The sequence below is a fragment of the Pinus tabuliformis genome, chromosome 3_1 (assembly GCF_031772625.1).
Source record: "Pinus tabuliformis cultivar Carrire ecotype Pingquan chromosome 3_1, CPIR1, whole genome shotgun sequence".
In the NCBI taxonomy this organism is placed as follows: Eukaryota; Viridiplantae; Streptophyta; class Pinopsida; order Pinales; family Pinaceae; genus Pinus; species Pinus tabuliformis.
Window position 1 is genome coordinate 167447177 of NC_142301.1, and position 22539 is coordinate 167469715.

Below are 22539 nucleotides of genomic sequence, written 5' to 3' on the forward strand. Positions count from 1 at the left end.
TCTCTTATTGCCTTTGATTGAAAAGGAAATCAAGAAGCTGTTGGATGCCAAGATCATAGTTCCCCTAAGGTATTCAAAGTGGATAGCTAACCTTGTGGTAGTAAGAAAGAAGAATGGAGAAATCAGGCTTTGTGTTGACTTCAGGAATCTGAACAAATGCTCTAAAAAAGACAACTACCCCCTACCTAAGATGGAACACTTGTTGCAAAAAGTTTCAGGGGCTAGAGTCATGTCTTTCTTAGATGGATTTTCAGGTTACAATCAGGTTGTTGTACATCTAAAAGATCAGGAAAAGACCGCCTTCACTACTCCTTGGGGCACTTTCATGTGCTCCAAGATGCCTTTTGGACTGATGAATGTTGGGCTATTTTTCAGAGGGCCATGGACATAGCCTTTGTGGGAGAGAAGGACAAGTTTGTCCTTATTTACCTTGATGACATAACAGCCTTTTCCAGCAGTCACAAGGACCATTTGCAGCATTTGAAGAAGGTGTTTCTAAGATGCAGACGGTTTGGAATTTCTGTGAACCCAAAAAAGGGACATATTGTTTCTGCTGAAGGTGTGAAAATCAATCCAGCAAGAGTTCAAGCAATTCAGACATTGTCCATCCCAAGGTCAAAAAGGGGCATTCAATCTTTCCTGGGTAAGATTAACTTTGTCAGGAGATTTATTCCAAACTTTGCAGAGCTAGTGAAGCACATCACTTCCATGCTAAAGAAAGGATCATAAATAAAATGGACAGATGGTGCAAGAAGCTCTTTTGAAGCCATCAAACAAGCTATCATGGAAGCTCCCACTCTAATCAGTGCAGATCATACCAGGGAGTTTTATATCTTCTCTTTTGCCTCTTATGATACACTTGCAGTAGTTCTATTGCAAAAAATGATGAAGGTGTAGAGCACCTTGTGGCCCAATGTTACTTGGCAGCGGGAGCGACATTTTCAAAAGCTCTCGGTTTGGAAGCAAATCCAGAGCGTTTTTTATATAATATATACATTTTTTATATGTTTTATATTTTGATAAATATATGTCAACAAAAACATGTAGAATAGTGAATTAGATATAAAAAAACATAAAAGAAACATAGATTGAACCATATAACAACAATCATCTAGAAGTTATAATCTTCATCAACCACGTCGACAAGTTAGTAACATAGTAACATACAACATATTGAGTCTCATGATTCATCAATCTTAAAGTTTCAAGCTTTCAAAATTCAATATATAACATTTATCATCATTGATCACCAAGTTGTACTTGTAAGCTAAGTGTAACCATTACAACAAATAATATCTAACATGAAATGAAATGTTATAAAATAAAATGAAATTGAACAACTTTCAACTTTCATGAAGCATCATATTCATAATTCATTACTAATGAGTTATAATTGCCAACTTCAAACTTAAATTGTCGTATATTGTTTAAAAAAATATCATCATAAATATGAAAACTACCAGAAACTAGAAAAGAAAAGTAAATCTATTATCTATTTCTTATGCTTGGGCCTCTTTCCACCATGAGAAATGTCTAATTTTTTAGTCTTGTTGGAAAATCAGGATCTTTGTCATTAATATCACCCTCTAGGCATTAATATCCAGAGGTATCTTTGTCATTACCTCTGTATCTGTATTGGAATCTTTGTCATTAATATCACCCTTTAAGCATTAACATAAGATACAAAAAGCACAGCATGTCAAGTCAAGATTTTGTGTGAGTGATGCATACATTTTTAGGAGGGTCATGATAGAGGAGTTCGACAACCAATGTTACTAACATCAAGGTACATAGAGGGATTAGTGCTCTTAATTAAATACGAGTTCCATACCCTAATACATGACAAAATTCAATGGAAACATTGCAATCCCCAAATCCTGAAATCCTGGAAAACTGATAAGTCTACTGGATTTTGAATGAAATCTAAAATTTTACTTTCTCCATATGAAATCCAATGAGGTCGGAACCACTCTCAAACATCCTGAGCCATTTCATGGTAATGTTAAAAATTTAAGTAAAAGGATGAAAATGAAGATTAAGGAGAATGTCACTTTTACTTTAAGAATTTAACATTACCATGAATAGCATATCAATACTAGGGACATAGACTTGATCATTAAGCTGCCTCACTCAAAAATTATTTGTTTCTTTCAAAAAAAATTGCATTTCGAACATTACTACAAAAAAAAATTGCAAAAAAGGCAAAACGCTCCCGAAAAGGCAGGGAACGAAAAAAAATTTAAGGAGCGGACTCCCGAGTCGCTCCCGCCCGGAGCGCGGATTGGGAGCGGGATCGAGGGGAAGGGGTGCTCCCCCGCAACACTGTTGTGGCCTTTTTCAACAAAACTCTAAGGGATGTTGAACTAAGGTATGACCTTATTGAAAAACAAGCTTATGCTCTAATAAAATCTTTAAAAGCATTCAGAATTTATATTCTGCATTCCAAAGTGGTTGTGTATGTACCTTCAACCTCAATAAAAAATGTCCTAACTCAGCCAGATATTGATGGAAAGAGAGCTAAATGGATTGCAAAATTCATAGAGTTCAACATAGAGGTGAAGCCCACCAAGCTTGTCAAAGGCTAGGGCTTGGCTAAGCTTATGGCTGAGGAAATTTGCATTTTGTTAGACATCAATTGCATGGGTTCAAACTCAGGTGGTGAGCGGACAGAGGAAGCAGCAGAAGAGCAAGAGTAGAATCAGTCTTTGGCTGAAAATCTAGCCACCTGTGAATGGTATTCCAGTGTAGTTCATTTTTTGCAGAAGCTAGAAGTCCCTCCAAGCAATGTTTTAAAAAACGGCCGAATCGAATCTGAAACGACTGAGTTGATCCGAGTTATTGGAATTTTTTGTGACCCGGCAGAAAAAAACGGAACGGGAGGCCGAGTCAATCATGACTCGATCAACTCGGCTGGTTCTGCAATAACTCGGCCGAGTCAATGAATGCGGCCTGTAAGCCCCAAAAAAAATGCAATTTTTCATATTTTTTTTTTAATTTTTAACTGTTAGCTGAGTGTTGGGGACTCCAAGGTGTTTTCTAAATTAGTTAAATGCTATTTGGGGTCCATTCCCCTCTCCTAGTATTGATATGTTATTCAAATTTCATGGTAATGTTAAATTCTTAAAGTAAAAGTGACATTCCCCTTAATCTTCCTTTTCATCCTTTTACTTAAATTTTTAACATTACCATGAAATGACTCAGGATGTTTGAGAGTGGCTCCGGCCTCATTGGATTTCATTTGGAGAAAGTAGAATTTTAGATTTCATTCAAAATCCAATAGACTTATCAGTTTTTCAGGATTTTAGGATTGGAGGATTGCAATGTTTCCATTGAATTTTGTCATGTATTAGGGTATGGAACTCGTATTTAATCAAGAGCACCAATTCCTCTATGTACCTTGATGTTAGTGACATTGGTTGTCGAACTCCTCTGGGATTCGCTCCCAAACCAGGAGCTTCTGAAAATGTCACTCCCGCTCCCGTTTTCGCTCTCGCTCCCCACTTTCGCTCCCGCTCCCGTTTTCGCTCTCACTCCCCACTTTCGCTCCCGCTCCCAAGTAACACTGAACTAGATGATGTTGGCAACTCTAGCAGTAGCCAGTAGTACTTGTCACAGACTTTTGTTGCAGAGGCCATTTATAGCCTCCTTGGTTATATGTTTTTGTTTTGATCTCTATATCATCATCGTGTATGTATTGGAAAGTGCACTGGGTGCCATTTTGATATAATGGATATATTCATGAGCCTACTTTGATCATCTGTTGTCTTCTATCTATATTCTAATGTTGTGTGTTTGGAAACATGAATGAAAATCTTTAAAATTATGTGTTTTATAAAAAATAAATATTTAATGTATTTTTTACAACGACCGAGTCATTGAAATCGAGCCAGCCGAGTCAATACGGAGTCGGAGTCGGAGCTTTAAAACATTGCCTCCAAGGCATAGCTCAAGTCAAGCTCGGGCCATTAAGCTCAGATGAGCCAAATTCTGCATTAACAAAAACCTGCTTTATTGGAAAGACCCATCAAGGATCCTCTTGAGATGTCTAAACAAAGGACAATCTGTGGAAGTCATGCAACAGTTCCATTCTAGCATCCGTGGAGGGCATCATTATTGGAAAACCACAGCCCACAAGATCCTGAGCGTTGGGTATTATTAGCCTACTCTGTTCTCTGATGTGTTTTCTTTTGTGAAGTCTTGTGACAAATGTCAGAGGTTTGCAGGAAGACAACAGCTAAAATCTCTGCCTTTGAAGCCAGTACACGCCAATGGTCCCTTCCAGCAGTGGGGCTTGGACTTCATAGGTGAAATCAATCCACATTCCAGTGGCCATCACAAATGGATCTTGGTAGCCACCGATTATTTCACCAAATGGATTGAGGCTATACCCACTAAAAATGCTAATCATCAGGTTATCATAAAGTTCTTGAATGAGAATATTTTCACTAGATTTGGTTGCCCAACCAAACTAGTCACTATAATGCAACAGCTTTCAGGGCAGAAGAATTGGTGGACATGTGTGAATCCATGGGCATTCAATTGGTGCATTCTACCTCATATCACGGCAATGGCCTGGCACAATCATCTAACAAGAGTCTTGTAAGGATAATAAAAAAATTGTTGGAGGACAACAAAAAGAACTGGGATTCCAAGTTGAAGTTTGCACTGTGGGCTGACAGAGTTACCAACAAGAAGTCCATAGGAAATTCTCCATTTAAGCTGGTTTATGGCGCTGATGTTGTTTTTCTTATCCAGCTAATTCTCCCTGTGGCCAAATTTTTGTAAGAATAACTGGATGAAGAGAACAACATGGCGAGGAGAATGAGTAACTTGGTTGAATTATAGCAGATCAGAGAACAAATGGTTGAGAAATCAAAATTCATCAAAAGAAGATAAAAGAAACCTTTGATAGAAAGGCAAAAATGGACAATTTTCAGGTTGGTGACTGTGTTCTCAAATGGGATGCATTGAAGGAAAAGAAGGGCAACCATGGTAAATTTGATGCCTTATGGACGGGATTGTTTGTCATGGCTCAAGTTCAGATGAACAATACTTTCATTTTGCACAATTTGGAGGGTGAAAGTGTTTTTGATGGCCCAGTCAATGGGCAGTTTTTGAAACTTAACTTCATATGAGGCTTTAAGGCCTTAACATTGTAATATGTTTTTTCAGTTTTTGTTTTCTATGCAAATAAACTCCATGCCCAATGGAACACTAGGAGATAAGTTTGTTTTGGTTGTTACTAGAAAGGCAGTAGTCTGCAGTTCTCGAAACCTCACAGGAAGGCTTTCATCCCCAGAAGGAGCCAGTGTTAGCCCTGAGGTGCACTGCTACTATTTTAACGGAAATGTCCCTTGTTTTAGCTCTGATGGTCCACGTCTCCTCTTGCGCCGCTTTGGCCATGAGCCGGACTTCAAAATTATACACCTACGCTCATAAATATCGCCGGGTCCGCTCTCAGTTCATCTCCTTTCTGTTGCGCTCTCCATTCTCCGATCCCCGCCATCAATCTTCCCACTGATTTGACAATCCACACTTCATCCGACTAACGATTTATGCTCACCTCCTCCACCCAATAGCTATTCGAACTACCCATCTAGGATCTGACGGCTCGGACTTATTCCGCTCCCGCCACGACTTCAAGTCTCCGGCGATTGATCTCCTCCGTCCATTCCTCCCAATCCAACGACCCTCGTTCACGATCACCATAGTTCATCCTCTGCCGCCTGACCACCATCCAATGGCCCCCCACCCCACTTCCCACCAATCACCTGGGGAGGAAATTTGTTGGCTTTGTCAGTGTTTTTGACAATCGGACAGTGAACTGAAATAACAGAATGCATGGCCAAAAAGGGGAAAAAACAACAGCGCGATGCAGCCGAACCAACAGAAATGATCATGGAACGTGCTGGCACGAGTGAACCACCTGACAGCGCGGCGAAATTACCAGAATTTGATTACCATATTTGTTAGAAACACAGCTCTCTGAGCTCATGTTTGTCTGGTTATAGCATCAAGTAGTTAGAAGACAAAGGCGACAGATTAAGACATCCCAAGCCTCAGAGAGTTCGAGAGTATTGTAAAAAGCCTATAAATGGCCGAAAGTTCGAAGGAATAGAGGTTCAACTTTTCGAGACTGTGGATACTTTGTTCCTCCTCGCGTCTCATCTTCATTCTAGTAATACAAGCTTCTTTTGTTGTTACATGTTCAATCGCCATCTTCTCTTATGTTCTAAGCTTGCACTTGAATAGGTAATTCATGTTTTCTTCTGTGTCTAATGCCAGATAACTGTCATCTTATCTCTGTGTTGATAAATTAGATTTGCAAGCTTCATTTAATTTTTGTAGCTAGCCATTCATATGTGTTTATGTATGTATCTGCTGGTACAGTCAAGATTCTCCATCTATTCATTGAATCTATAAACTATTGAGCATTAGTGGTCGAAAGCCTTGTCAAACTGAGGGTGTTCATGCATGTCTTGAGTGAAAACAGAGTTGAACAGTCATCTGACTTGATCCAAACCCAATCCATTCCAATAGTTCAGAGAACGATATTGAAGATTTATATGTTGCCAAGCATCTCTGAGCTACAACCTAGGAGAGTTTCCTAGAGTGCTAACAGGGGCCAATGGTGATTCACTATGATAATCAACAATGCATCAAGCTCTCTCAGAATCTCATGTTTCATGATCGGTCCAAGTACATCAAGATCAAATATCACTTCTTTAGAGATAGGGTTCGAAGAGGTGTTGTGAGACTACAGTACATCTCTACAAAGGAGTAGGTGGTAGATATTCTCACTAAGCCTCTAATGAAAGGGATTTTGTGAAGTACGAGATAAGTTGGGGGTGGTGGAGAATCCCTTCCTTGCTAAGAGGGAGTATTGAAGCTTGTGGTAGCTTCGAAAGGTCTTCTGCATATGCTTGGTGTCTTGGCATGTGGAAGATGATTTATTGTCTTTTTAGGTGCTTGCTTGGTGTATTAAGTGATTTATGTCAACTTTCGAATGTTTAACTTAGGAGAAAAGACAATAATTAAAGTCAATTAATTATTGTGGACTATTAAGTCATTTTCTAAAGATAAATAATTTAATTATTTAAGTGACTTAGAAATAATCTCAATCGTTGATCTCCAAGATCTTCCAGAAGGGACATTAGGGTTAGGGATTTGAACTTAATGAAGATGATAAAGGAAGCCTAGCAAAGAGGTGAAGACACAACACAAGAACTCAAGAGAGTGAGTCCTCATAGAGAGCGATCTTCTCTAGTGCAAGTGGCTGAGTAGACTGGAGCGCAAAGGAGAAGTATGGGAGAATTGAGGGCAAATCCAGGAGGTTGAGTTTAGGAGATTGCAAGGCTGAGTTGTTGGAGGAAGGTCAATTTGATTTGGAGAAAGTTGAATTGCTAGGGCCGAGTTGTTGGAGGAAGGTCGATTTGATTTGGAGAAAGTCAAATTGTTAGGGGTCGAGTTTCCTACAGCGCAATGATAGCTTGTAGGGAGGGCACAAGTCGATTTTCTAATTGATTGATTGGGTCAAATTTCTCCAAGTCGATTTCTTCCAGAGGCCGATTTCTAGGTGGTCAAATTCCTTGGGATGAATTCATCCTATGTGGTTGAGTTACAAGTTCCAGCTATAGTATTTTTGCTTGTACCTCCGTGAGTCGAAAACCCATATTTTCCATATTAATAGAGGATGGAGAATTGTTGAGGGTGAATTATTTTTGCAACATGTGATTGATATCTTTGATTTAAATTCGGTTGCGTATATTCATTTCTAGAAGTTAAAAATACAAGTGATTTTATTTTTCGGCAATTCAGTATTATTTGGCTAAATAAATAAATTACTGGGAATAAAATTAATTGCAGTGAGAAAATAAATCTGGCTAGTATTTGGGAATTTAACACTCGAGCTGCAAAACAAGATTCATCTGGTCAAGACTTGTCAAATCTGTTTTAGCTTGTGTTATTATTGCTTCTGCTACTTCTACTGCTTCCACCCTAAACTCCCTTGACTGTAAAAAATTCAGAAAGTGAAATCTTCTACACCTTCACATCAAAGTGATGCAAGGCGGTGAAAAACTCGATACTCATGGATCAAAGTCCAATCTTGAAACACTCAGGTGTTCCACGCTTGAAAATGCAACACTAAGGAATGAGATGAACAATATGATAAAGAAGTATTTGAGCGAGGAAGCAGATAAGACAAAGGTTGTCTCATATAATTATCAAGAAAACTGGCTCTAATACCATTGTCAGCCCAAGGATGAGTAACTCCACGGATTGAATTGATTTCATTAAAGTGAACCATAAGTTAATACAATGAAAAGTGACCTTTGGTGTCTTCTTCCAAGAGGTCTGATGACTCTTCATATTTCTCCTAAATTAATATTTACAACATCCCATAATACCAAGGATTAGGTATCTAACAATGTGGCGATTCTAGTAATATATGCTGATAACATCATCATGACAGATAGTGAGATGGACGCAATTGCAAAGGTGAAAAAAGATTTATGTTTACCTTTTGACGGGATGCATTTAGGCGTCCTACATTATTGCTTAGGTGTAGAAGTTTCACAAGCAAATAATCATATTTTTTGTCTCATAAACAAAGATTTACAACATCCCATAATACCAAGGATTAGGTATCTAACAATGTGGGGATTCTAGAAATATATGCTGATAACATCATCATGACAGATAGTGAGATGGACGCAATTGCAAAGGTGAAAAAAGATTTATGTTTACCTTTTGACAGGATGCATTTAGGCGTCCTACATTATTGCTTAGGTGTGTAAGTTTCACAAGCAAATAATCATATTTTTTGTCTCATAAACAAAGTATGCTAAAAGTCTGTCAAATAGATTCAGGATGGCATATTGTGAAACACCATCTACACCTATGGAGAAAGCACCTCAGCCAACAATGATTCAAAGGTGGCCAATGAATACTGAGAAGCCTGATCTATCTTACTGCCACTATCCCCAACTGGAGCTATGCTGCTATGCAATCAGTGATATCTCCTGATTAAGAAAACTGGCTCTAATACCATTGTCAGCCCAAGGATGAGTAACTCACGGATTGAATTGATTTCATTAAAGTGAACCATACATTAATACAATGAAAAGTGACCTTTGGTTTCATCTTCCAAGAGGTCTGATGACTCTTCCTATTCACCTATGACTCTTCATATTTCTCCTAAATTAATATTTACAACATCCCATAATCCCAAGGATTAGGTATCTAACAATGTGGTGATTCTAGTAATATATGTTGATAACATCATCATGACAGATAGTGAGATGGGCGCAATTGCAAAGGTGAAAACAGATTTATGTTTACCTTATACATTTAGGCACCCTACATTATTGCTTAGGTGTAGAAGTATCACAAGCAAATAATCATATTTTTTGTTTCACAAACAAAATATGCCAAAAGTCTGTCAAATAGATTCAGGATGGCATATTGTGAAACACCATCTACACCTATGGAGAAAGCACCTCAGCCAACAATGATTCAAAAGTGGCCAATGAATAGTGAGAAGCCTGATCTGTCTTACTGCCACTATCCCCAACTCGAGCTATGCAATCAGTGATATCTCCTGATTTATGCAAGCTCCAAAACATAACACTGGACAGCAACAAAGAAGATGCTGCAATTTGCAAATGGAACATTGGACTTCGGCATTATCCATGGGAACAGCAAGGACCTCAGTTGTGTGGTTGTTCAGACTTAGAGGTAACTAGTGCGCAGCATGATCTACCTTACCACCACTAGACACAAGTCAAGCTATGCAGCCAGCAATATCTCCCAATTTATGCAAGCTCCAAAAACATAACATTAGACAGCAACAAAGAGGGTACAAGTTACAACGGCTACCATATATAAATGGAACATTGGACTTTGGCATTATATATGGGGAAAGCAACAAGTCTCAGCTGTGTGGTTGTTCAGAGTCAGATTGGACAGGATCCATGGATGAAAGGAAATCTTCAACAGGTCATGTGTTCAGTCTTGGCATAAGGGAAGTTTCTTGGATAAACAAGAAACAATATGCAGTTTCACTTCCCTGTACAAAAGCACAATACATAGCAGCAGTAAAAGTAGCACGTGAAGCAGTTTGGCATAGAAAATCAAAAATGGTTATAGATTTGCAAGTCAATCAGGGTGAGTCAATGGTACTTTTTTGTGATAACCAAGGAGTTCTCAAGCTAGCAAACAACATTGTCTTCCATAAGCAAAACAAACATATTGAGGTCGGAATCTGGATATCATTTCATTCGACAACATGTAGATGGTAACGTTGAGCTGAAATATTGTCCAACTCAGGGCCAAACTGCAGACATTCTAACAAGTCTATTGGACTGGATAAATTTGTAACACTTAGGAACAAAATTCGTGTAGTTTCTAGAATGAACATTAACGGAGCATGTTAGAGATATTTAGTTCATAGCAGTCATTTACACTATAGGCTTAGGCATAGTAATAAAGTCACTTCTCATTTAGTCTAATCCATGCTGCTTGTATTAATGACATAAAGTACATTCCAATCATATTAGAGTTTATGCACTTAGGGTTTATGCCATTCCTACACGATAAAAGCTCATGTGCTCTCTCAATTTGTTTATCTAAAAAGTATCTCTCTTAGAATTTCTTGGATTCTTTGTGTAATTGTTTTTTCATAATAGAGATTAAAAAAATTGTCTTAAATGATTTTGATCTTATGAGCCACTGTGTCTCAACTTCAATAAGTTTCAATCTATTTGAGAAACTATTTCATCTTGTTATCTTATAAGTGAAAACAGACGTTCAGGTAACAATCACATCAATAACAGGAAGCAAACTCAGACACTATCCAAATGTTCCATTGGCATGACAAACTTCTAGCCATGAATAAACTGGACTTTGTGAAGAGAGAGAAGATGGATATTGTTAAAATTGGCAATTAGGGCCAAACTCCATGTGGGTCATCTTATTTATGGCAGCTTATATTTTTATTGGATCCCTCTCATCGAGAGGTGTAGGATTGATCTAAAGATCATCTGATTCCGATAAGTATTTATGAAGTTATGAATTTATTTGTATTATAAGACTAATTATCAAGTCGGCCAGCATCTTATGTAAGCTCGGAAGCTCAATAGTCATGTCCATTCATCACCTACATTTTTAGTATAAATAAGAGAAGACTTTAAGTCATTTGATACACATTCGTTATGGGATCTCCTCTCCACGTCTTGGGTTTTTGGAGAAGGAGATACACTAATGAAGGATGCCCTAAAATGATGCCCTAATCCAACGTAGATCAAGGAGACTTATACGCTGTTCATAATAGAGACATATGAGACTTATACACTGTTTGTTATGGAAGAAATCCTAGATGGAGAAGTCTACACGCAGGCAAAGGCAATACATATACACAGGCAATGGAGATACATATACGCAGCAATGGCGATATATATACACAGCAATAGAGATCAATACACGCTGTTCATGATGAGGATATATGCAGGTAAATATGGACACCTTATCCACAGTGAATGGAGACATATATACGCTGATAATAGTGCCCTAATACGCAGATCAGCCGCAGTGCAAACATACATATATACGCTGGTAATAGTGCCCTAATACGCAGATCAGTACGCTGGTAATAGTGCCCTAATACGCAAATCAGTATGCTGGTAATAGAGACACATACGCAGAAATATGTATGCACAGTGTGGAGACCTTACGCAGTTAATAGAGGTAGACCTTATGCACAATATTCAAGGAATACAAACGCAGTTATAGAGACATGTTGAACGCAGTCAAGGAGGGCTCTATATGCATCATATCCACAATCCTAAGTGTCCTCCACAGGCCTGATCCGCTGTTCTTAAAAAGCCCTCACCCGCAGTCCAACTAGAAGTAATCTGGCCACAGTGAAATTAAGGCAGCACCAAGGTCACCATCTCGGATGTCTCTGAGGTACAGTCATAACCTAACCTAGGAGGTGTGATGAGGACGCTGTAGCAGCCCAATCACAGTGAAATCATAATGATGTATATGGGCAGCATGATATATATGGACAGCATGATGTATAAGATCATGTGCATGGACAGCACAATGATACATGGAGCATGGACAGTATCATGATAAATGTAATCATAAGAATGGGCAGCTTGATGATGAATGAGACCATGGAAGACGCAACATGATGAGCAGCATGAAGATGAGAGCAGCTCAGTGACCAGTCATCTAGGTCTAGCACTATGATGGGGCAGCATGGTGCTACACGGTAAGGTGTGGCAAATGGATGAGATGCAGTACTATGATAGGTGAAGGAGTCACCTTAGAGAATCAGTTGAAGCAATATGTCTTCAATTGATCTCTGCAGATATCAAAAGTCAAAGTGTTGACTTCTATTTTAAATGTATTGTCTCTCTCACTTTCTCTACTGAACTTTGAAGAACATAAAAGAAGAATTGATCAAGGATTTCCCCACATTGTGGGGTTTGTCCCTGGCTAGCGCCACATCTTGTGTCCTCTTGTCTTGGCTTGTCTTCTGCAATTTATGTTTATGTTCTATCTGCAATTTACTTTAATGTTGATGTGATTGCTATTCTGGAAAAGATATTGAGCTAAATGTGAAAATTGAAATAAATTGTTCTAAGCATAGAACATACCAAAACTTAACATGGTATCAAAGCTAAGGTGAAGACAATGCCCAAGCAAGAGTGAAAGAGCAATCACCAAAGACAGTTGGGACAAGACAAAAGGATCAATGGGTTCCTCATAATTCACCCAGGGTGAAGTCGAAGCAGAGAATATTATCAGACTGGTGCAGCGGTAATTTCTGAAGGCCTACCTAAAGATCACTTCATTGGAAAGTTCGGATCTAAGGATGGAAGGAAAGGCAGATGCCTTGGTTACAATAAATTCGGCCCTTATGCGAAGGAGTGTCCGAATAGCAAAGATGCAGGTCATCAAGGACACGGCTGACTTTTCAGAGAAAGCAAGGAACCCCAGGGTCTTCATCGGATAGATGGGTACACTCTCTAATTTGGTAAAGATGGAAACAATCGTGGAATTATACTTGGAGCCGATGCCACCTATCCCGGAAAGGATGTTGGGAATGTTATCCTTCAATTCAATGAGGGTAACTTGATTCATTTACAGAAACACTTTTATGTACCTGATCGCAAAAAGAACATGGTGTCCATTTCAGAAATGAAAGTCAAGGGTTCAGGGTAGCACTCATCGATGGAAAGGTACGTGTTTGAAAATAGATTTTTCAAAGATGTTTTCAAGTTCATGGTTGTATCAAGTTGCGGGAAGTCCGTTGGGGACCATGTCCATTGACACAGCACCAGAGGTCTATGAGTCAGATGGTGACAGGGATGCCTGAATTCAAAAGGAACATGAAGGTACATGTCTGAGATGTACCAAAGGAAAATCTTAAAAGGGGACCATTCCCCTCATGCCACAGGTCCACAGGTTTGGAATAACCTGAGGAGTTTGAGATTCATGATCGGAATCTCATGTATACAGGTGGAAGAAAGCCCTCTATGGCTTGAAGCAAAACACCTCGGGCGTAGTATGAGAGGATTGATAGTTGTCTGATGAAGCTGAGATTCACTAGGAGTGAAATCGATCCAAACCATTACTCGAAGGTTGTGGATGATAGACCTCTCATACCGACACCTATGTCTGACAGGTGTAGACCCTCTCATTTGTAGGAGACAGAGAGAGTTGGATTTCGAATGTGGAAATATAAACTGCAAACCTGTGACTACCTCAAGGATCTTAACTTTCAGAAGTTACATGGTAGTGATGTCGGACCATATTTGGGAAATGCCTCTGAGTTTCATAAACTCATTCACATTGATGTTCTTGGTGAACCTTTGTCCGGACATATGTTTTGTAGTTAGTATGGTGAGCTCATGTTTGGTTGAACTTCACTAGATTGGTGCCTAGAATCTTCTGAGATATCTTCAGGGCACAATTTCTCATGGATTAAGATACACTGCCGAAAATATGAAAACTGCATGATTATTTGAATGTTGACTGGGCAGGCAATGTGGAGGATCACTAGAGCACTTCTCAGCGTTGGTTCTCCTTGAGATCTGCTTCGATATCCTAGATAAGCAGGAAGCAGAAGTCGGTAGCTTTGAGCACCGCCGAGGTAGAGTATATTGCTGCTAACATGGCTAGCTGAGAGGCAGTTTGGTTACGAAAGCTCTTCAGTGAGCTGATTGGATACCACTGTGTAGCAGGATGATTAGTTCTCCTGTGAGGTCTGGATGATGTGTTCTCCATGACGACTATGTAGTAGGATGATTAGTTCTCCTGTGAGGTCTAGATGATGTGTTCTCCATGACGACTATGTAGCAAGATGATTAGTTCTCCTGTGAGGTCTGAATGATGTGTTCTCCATGACGACTATATAGCAGGATGATTAGTTCTCCTGTGAAGTCTGGATGATGTGTTCTCCATGACGATTATGTTGCAGGATGATTAGCTCTCCTGTGAGGCCTGGATGATGTGTTCTCCATGGCGATTGTGTAGCAGGATGATTAGTTCTCCTATGAGGACAGGATTGATTAGTTCTCCTGTCGAGGCATCCTACCCATGTAGTCCGGGACTCATGGGAAGTACCCCTCATCTGATCAATGAGCAAGAAAATGAGGATAGGGACCATAATAGTATCGATGGATGCATCGCTATATCTACCATACTCCCTATGCTAGGATGACCTCCGTTGATCTGGGATCAATGATATTGGTTCGGGACCAGTTGTAGGAGTTGTACCTACTATGACGTTGACTTCAGGTCGGTTGAGACTGGTCTGGGACCAGTGGTACATACTCTGAAACTGACTTTCGGTCAATAGAGGACTGGTCTAGGACCAGTGGTAGGAGTTGTACCTGCTATAACGCTGACTTCGGGTCGGTTGAGACGGGTCTAGGACCAGTGGTACATACTCTGAGACTGACTTCGGGTCAGTGGAGGACTGATCTAGGACTAGTGGTAGGAGTGGTACCCACTATGACGCTGACTTTGGGTCGGTTGAGACTAGTCTGGGACCAGTGGTACGCACTCTAAGACTAACTTCGGGTCAGTGGAGAATGGTATGAGACATTCTCGATCAATTCTTCTTCTTCAAAGTTCAGCAGAGCTAAGTTGAGCAGAGCTGAGCCAACAGAGCTGAGCAGAGCAGAACAGAGCCAGCAAAGCTGAGCAGAGCAAAACAGAGCCAGCAGAGCAAAGTAGAGCCAACAGAGCTGAGCAGAGCTGGGCAGAGCAGTGCAAGGCATTGATGGCAGAGATAGTACAGTCAAACATATGGATCAGCAGATGGAGTTCTCCCTAGTTGAGAGGGAGTGTTGAAATTGGCAACTAGGGCCAAACTCCATGTGGGTCATCTTATTTATGGCAGCTGATATTTTTATTGGATCGCTCTCATCGAGAGGTGTAGAATTGATCTAAAGATCATCTGATTCCGATAAGTATTTATGAAGTTATGAATTTATTTGTATTATAAGACTAATTATCAAGTTGGCCAGCATCTTATGTAGGCTCAGAAGCTCAATAGTCATGTCCATTCATCACCTACATTTTTAGTATAAATAAGAGAAGACTTTAAGTCATTTGATACACATTCGTTATGGGATCTCCTCTCCACGTCTTGGGTTTTTGGAGAAGGAGATACACTAATGAAGGATGCCCTAAAATGATGCCCTAATCCAACGTAGATCAAGGAGACTTATATGCTGTTCATAATAGAGACATATGAGACTTATACACTGTTTGTTATGGAAGAAATCCTAGATGGAGATGTCTACACACAGGCAAAGGCAATACATATACGCAGGCAATGGAGATACATATACGCAGCAATGGCGATATATATGCACAGCAATAGAGATCAATACACGCTGTTCATGATAAGGATATATGCAGGTAAATATGGACACCTTATCCACAGTGAATGGAGACATATATACGCTGATAATAGTGCCCTAATACGCAGATCAGCCGCAGTAAAAATATACATATATACACTGGTAATAGTGCCCTAATACGCAGATCAGTACGCTGGTAATAGTGCCCTAATACGCAAATCAGTACGCTGGTAATAGAGACACACACACAAAAATATGTATGCACAGTGTGGAGACCTTACGCAGTTAATAAAGGGAGACCTTATGCACAATATTCAAGGAATAAAAACGCAGTTATAGAGACATGTTGAACGCAGTCAAGGAGGGCTCTATATGCATCATATCCGCAGTCCTAAGTGTCCTCCACAGGCCTGATCCGCTGTTCTTAAAGAGCCCTCACCCGCAGTCCAACTAGAAGTAATCTGGCCACAGTGAAATTAAGGCAGCAGCAAGGTCACCATCTCGGATGTCTCTGAGGTACAGTCATAACCTAACCTAGGAGGTGTGATGAGGACGCTGTAGCAGCCCAATCACAGTGAAATCATAATGATGTATATAGGCAGCATGATATATATGGGCAGCATGATGAATATGGACAGCATGATGTATGAGATCATGTGCATGGGCAGCACAATGATACATGGAGCATGGACAGCATCATGATGAATGTAATCATAAGCATGGGCAGCTTGATGATGAATGAGACCATGGAAGATGTAGCATGAAGATGAGAGCACCTCAGTCATCTAGGTCCAGCACTGTGATGGGGCAGCATGGTGCTACACGGTAAGGTGCAGCAAATGGACGAGATGCAGTACTATGATAGGTGAAGGAGTCACCTTAGAGAATCAGTTGAAGCAATATGTCTTCAACTGATCTCTGCAGATATCAAAAGTCAAAGTGTTAACTTCTATTGTAAATGTACTATCTCTCTCACTTTTTCTGCTGAAATTTGAAAAGCATAAAAGAAGAATTGATCAAGGGTTTCCCCACATTGTGGGGTTTGTCCCTGGCTAGCGCCACATCTTGTGTCCTCTTGTCTTGGTTTGTCTTCTGCGATTTATGTTTATGTTCTATCTGCAGTTTACTTTAATGCTGATGTGATTGTAATCTAGAAAAGATATTGAGCTAAATGTGAAAATTGAAATAAATTGCTCTAAGCATAGAACATACCAAAACTTAACAGATATGAAGTTCTTTCACAACAATTCAAGATGCAGCTTTCAGATATAAACTGCAATAAAAGTAAATGCAGAATTGGCAATTGGTGTACTTGCCATAATTGTCGATTTTAAACAGATTAATATTGAAAAGGTGAGATAACTTGCCTTATTTACATCAGTGGCATCTTTTCCAGATCTCAGCAAACCAAGAGTCGAAGAAAGCTGGAATTCAAGGTTCTGAATACGTGATGTAATAGTATTTGGAGCATCTCTTGAATATATTTTCTGAGAATCTCCACTGTAGGTTCTTTTGACATCTAGCCTCCAGTCCGGCATCTTGTCAGTTGTTCCATCAATCTTGTCCACTACCACATTTGCTTTGTCATCTATATGCATGGTTTGCGATGAAATATTTTGCCCTGTTCTTCTTGGCCTTTGCCAAAATACTCTTGAGAAACCTTGCTCCCCTACATATCATGCTTCTCATAAGTGAAGTAATAATTAGATAAAAGAAATGAAATTACAAAAGTTCATTCGATATACTGTAAATGGACTACCTTTAGTTTCAACTTCCTTGTTTTCCATCCTTTCAAATATTGGCCTCTCCCATCCTCTTGGTTTAATAAAATTGTTTCCAAAATCCAGGTCTGTGTTCTCATATTCTGCCTGAGATGCATCTCTTTCAAGGCTCCGCAAAGCCCCTTCACTTTCTTTTGATCCAACAATCCTGGAATCCGCTTTTCTTTTGCCATTTACTGACTTTTACATGCAAGAATGTTGTATATCAAATTAAAAAAACAGAGTTAACAGCACTTACCCCATGGGAGATGTTTAAACTTAAAATGCAGTAGATATCTAAATTTCTACTCTCAGACAAATCAGAAAATACCCAAACTAAATATATGTGATAATATAGGGAATGTGATAAAGGCCAATTGCATAAATCTTGAACAAGGAGAAAATGAATTGCAGATTGCAGCAGCTAATAGAAGACCAAATATCAACCTTGAATACCTGAGCAAATAAAGAAGCTTGATGACTGCACATACTATAAACAAAAAGCAATAAAATAAAGACATCACTATAACAGTTTCTCAAGATTACAATGTGCTGACAGAATTTGCTCAAGTTTGACGACTTGTGTTTCCTTTATATAAGCCAAATTGTACACATCTTCACAATATCCAAAAGCAAGTGAATGATTTAGTTGCCTAAATGCCAAGAAGATCAAAGTTAATCATCTAATTTACAATATGTTTTGCCTTTGAAAATTGCCGAGGTTCTTTCTTTTAATTAAAACAAAGGCTTCTCTTCAGAATAAAATTGAGACCTGTCCTGGATGGGGTGAAAACTGAAGATGATGGTGACAGGTGGGGTAAAAGACAACTAACACCTTCTCACACCCTCAAATGATGAGTTTCCGATGAGTTTAGCGAGGCACAAGGTTGAGCTCTGCTCATCACTTCAACCCAATATGATATTCTCTTCTCACATGAGTCAGGACAGTTGATTGGCATTGGCAATAAGCGGGTCATGACAAAGTCCCTTTTCTCTGCTGTGAGCACTCAAGGAACCTTTATTTCAATGGAAGGCCAGATTTCTCAAATTATTGCACTTTGATCATCTTAGAAGACCAGTTCAGTTGTGGGAAATCTCTGCCTTCCTCTCTCTACAAGGCTTCCTGTTCAGACAACAAGCAATGGGGAAGGATGGATAGGGTAAGCCCCGTTCTCATCTGGCAAAATGATGATGGCTTAGGAAAGGATGAGTCTCCCCTCAATGCTGATGTATCAAGCCTCTGCAAGGACTGCCAAGAAGTGAGTTTGCTGTCCAAGGAAAAGGAGTGCAAGAGAGATCACTCCTGTCTCAGAGGGCTCAAGCTCCAGCAAGCACAAGAATACGGCTGCTGGGCATCACCCCTCGATCTTTGAAGAGGGCATTCCCTCAAATTCAAGATGATGAATGCTAATCTGCACTCTGCTTTTGGAGCAGGAGGTCAAGCAGCTAGAGCAGGAGGCCAGAGGAAGAAAAAGAGGTTAGCTGGGTTGAAGTGTAACCCTCATGTGTGCCCCTTAAGGATACCCATCACACAACTGGAAGGATAACCTTTTCAAGCAGATTTTGGAGATATAGTGGCACAACAGGGACTTCATGGCTGCTGGGATAGATGCCCAAAAGAAATACAGAGACGCTGTCTATGACATGCTGAATTTCCTTAAGCTGACCCTCAAGCCCATCACAAAAAATCTGGTGGCACTTCACAAAAACATCGCTAGGCTAGTCAAGCTTCAGACTAGGAGTGTGTTGGACATTGGATAAAACAGCACTCCCCATGTGTTTTGTGACATGGACTAACCACCTCTCATGGATCCTTATCTCTAGCGATGCAATTGTTGACTAACACCTGCAGGTTTTGGTCTAATGACAATCACGATTTCCAAAAAGTGGTATCAAAGCATAGGTCACAAGTTCGATACACACCCGGCTCATGCAAGGGGAGATTGTTTGACATTGGATAAACCAGTGTTCTCCATGAGTTTCATGACATGGATTAACCGCCTCTTATGGATCATTATTTATGGTAATGAAATCGTTGACTAATACCTGCAGATTTTGGTCTAACGGCAATCGTGATTCCCAACAAGTGGTCTCAAAAGCATAGGTCACCAGTTTGATACACACCCGACTCGCATTGGGGGGAGATTGTTGGACATTGGATAAACCAGAGCTGCCCGTGTGTTCGGCATGACTAACTGCTCTCGTAGATCCTTATCTTTGGCAATGCGATCATCGACTAACAGCCGCAGGTTTTGGTATAAAGGCAATCGTGATTTCCAACAGAGTGTGCTTGCAGCTGAGAAGACCATTGCCAAGGAGGTTGATGCTCAGCTTGGGAGTCAGTCAATGCCAGTTAGTCCTGCATTCATTTGTCTATCTTCTACTTTGTCTAACTACCCACTTTCTACTGTCTGTTCTAACATTTATTGCCAGGCCATATACTATCTACTGTCAGCACTGCTTTTATCATTGACCCACAAGCATTGCATGGCTGCTTTGTCTGATAGTTTAGGGTTTCATTTTCTGTCAGGTAGCTACAATGCAATCTAGATTATATGGTTATCTACTTGGTCTATAAATGACTTTGTTGATGGCTGAGGCCATAATAGGGTGTATCACTGTATCCCTACTCGTTCACCTGAACAAATTTTGTAATCTAGATTCTACATAAATAACTCCAATATAATATAATGATGCTTTATTACTGATTTAAAAAGAAGAATAAACATGTAACTTGCAGAGAACATTCGAGGTCTCCACAAACCTGTGGCCAAGCAGCATCATAGCTTATACTTGTTACTAATTCAAAGCGTGCCCTATATTTACTGTTAAATCAATAATGCAACTACAGTCATACTTTGAACAAAAATGATGAAGTAGATCAGTCATCATTATAGAGGCCACACCTGAAGCTAATGCTCCTGCTTTGAGAAATACACTATTTTAATAATGTCCATTATCTCCAAGACTGACATACACAAACCGTCAAGGTCCTGCTTTGAACTTGATGGATGCCACCTGTTGTAACTTTTTTCGACATCTTTAAAGAGTGGCAAAAATTCAAAATTTTCAAAATTTTTGCCAGTCTGCCTCCCAGCTAAATTCTCAGGCATATGCAAATTGAAATGGCAAAATGGTTCCTATGCATATACTAATTCTTCGGTTATTTTAATAATAATTTTATATTATAAAAGAGTTTAATCTTATAGAAATATCAATTTTTATAAAATTATTTATTTTTAATATAGAATTATTATTAAAAAAAAAATTAAAAAGGGTGCATGCCCAATCTCCAAGTTCATCTATGTATATACAACGAATTTCAACAAACCAAGTCGGCGCCCAGCACAAGTGCCAAGCCAAGAAAGCAGCCCACAAGGAGTGTTGTGGGGCACTACGCGTTGTTAAGAGATGCAACTGTTGCTGTAGATAAAAGCCAAGAAGTCTCTCGACCTGGTGGATGTGGGATATATCTCACAGATTGCGTAAACACAAAAAATGCATATAAGTTAACGTCTGGGCAGTTTTCAACGACTGAGACTGGTGCTAATAAATCAAAGGTAATAGTTGAATTGCGCAACCCCCTTGCTTTTCGAAGTTTAAATGAGGGGGCGAGGGTCCGCAATTGGTGGTTTCTTCAAAACTACTTATTCAAACATGGCAGCGCCATATGGATTGTGGGGACCTCCAGCACAAAACCGCTTACCACTAAGACCCCCCTCCGCATTCTTTTCTCGGTTTTAACAAAACCACCGTTTCTCTTCCTCGAAGGTTGTCAACGTTTGGTCAAAAGTCGTGATGGACTCCAGAATTTATATATGACTGCTGGATTCCACACAGCGTTACTTCTTTGAAGATATGGTGCAGATATTTCTCGTGGTGTTGCAGAGCTTCATGCAGCAGGTGTCTCATGTATGAATCTGAAACCATCAGACCTTTTATAGATACAAGAGGGTGAGCAGTGGTTTCATATTTTGGTCTTCCAGAAATTTTGAAGAAACCTCAATGCAGAAGATCTCGCTCAACCCCAGAGGATGATGTGACAAGGACACATTCATGTGTCGAGTATACTATGTTAAATCCTCATTATACAGCCCCAGAAGCTTGGGAACCACTCAAGAAGTCTTCTTTGAACATTTTTGGGATAAGGAAAATGGAATTTCTTCAGAGTCTGATGCCTAGAGTTTTTGGTTGCACCTTGGTTGAGATGTGCGCTGGAGCAATTCCGTGGAATAACCCAAGTCCAGAGGAGATCTATAGGCCTGTTGTCAAGGGTCGGGAGCAGCCACCAGAATATGCTAGTGTTGTTGGTGTTGGAATCCCAGGAGATCTGTGAAAGATGATTGGTGAATGTTTACAGTTTAAGCCTTCAAAGAGACCCACGTTTCATGCCATGCTGTCCATATTTCTACGCCATTTTTAGGAGATTCCTCTTAGCCCTCCTGCAAGCCCAGATAATGATCAGTCAAAAGATTGTGAGACTACTGAGACAGAGCCATCTCCTTTATCTGTCTTGGAATTTGTACAGGATACTCAAAATGTTCTTCAGCGTATGGTCTCAAAAGGGGCTGATGGAAGGGAAATATTCTGATCTGAGTGTTGAAGAGCACTTAAATGCTCTTGTTTGTTTGGTTGGAACTTGGTATGGCAAATGAAGGCAATACCATACGTGTGGTGCTTAAAGAACGATTAGAAGCTGCAAACGCTTTTAAGTGCCAAATGTGGGCAGATGCACGAAGTGATAGAAGACGGCTAGAAGAAGAACTTTTTTCAAGATCTCAAGCTCTCAAGCTCTCAGGGGAATAAAGCCTGAAGGAACTAATAATAATCCTGCATTTGAGGGTGGGCAGAGCCCTTTTTGTTGGAATGGATATCAAGGGAACTGAAGCATCTGT

General features: G+C 39.9%; 1 protein-coding gene across 3 annotated transcripts in view; it reads right to left on the reverse strand.

Moving 5' to 3' along the window:
* Positions 1-22539, reverse strand: part of LOC149186320 (protein PTST homolog 2, chloroplastic-like) — a 148389-nt gene that overhangs the window by 113300 nt on the left and 12550 nt on the right. For all 3 annotated transcript variants that reach the window (XM_089410964.1, XM_089410962.1, XM_089410963.1), the window contains exons 2-3: positions 17644-17845; positions 17252-17553 (exon numbers count right to left, since the gene is read on the reverse strand). In XM_089410964.1, the coding sequence (XP_089267090.1) occupies positions 17252-17553; positions 17644-17845 (504 nt within the window). The remainder of the gene's footprint in view (positions 1-17251; positions 17554-17643; positions 17846-22539) is intronic.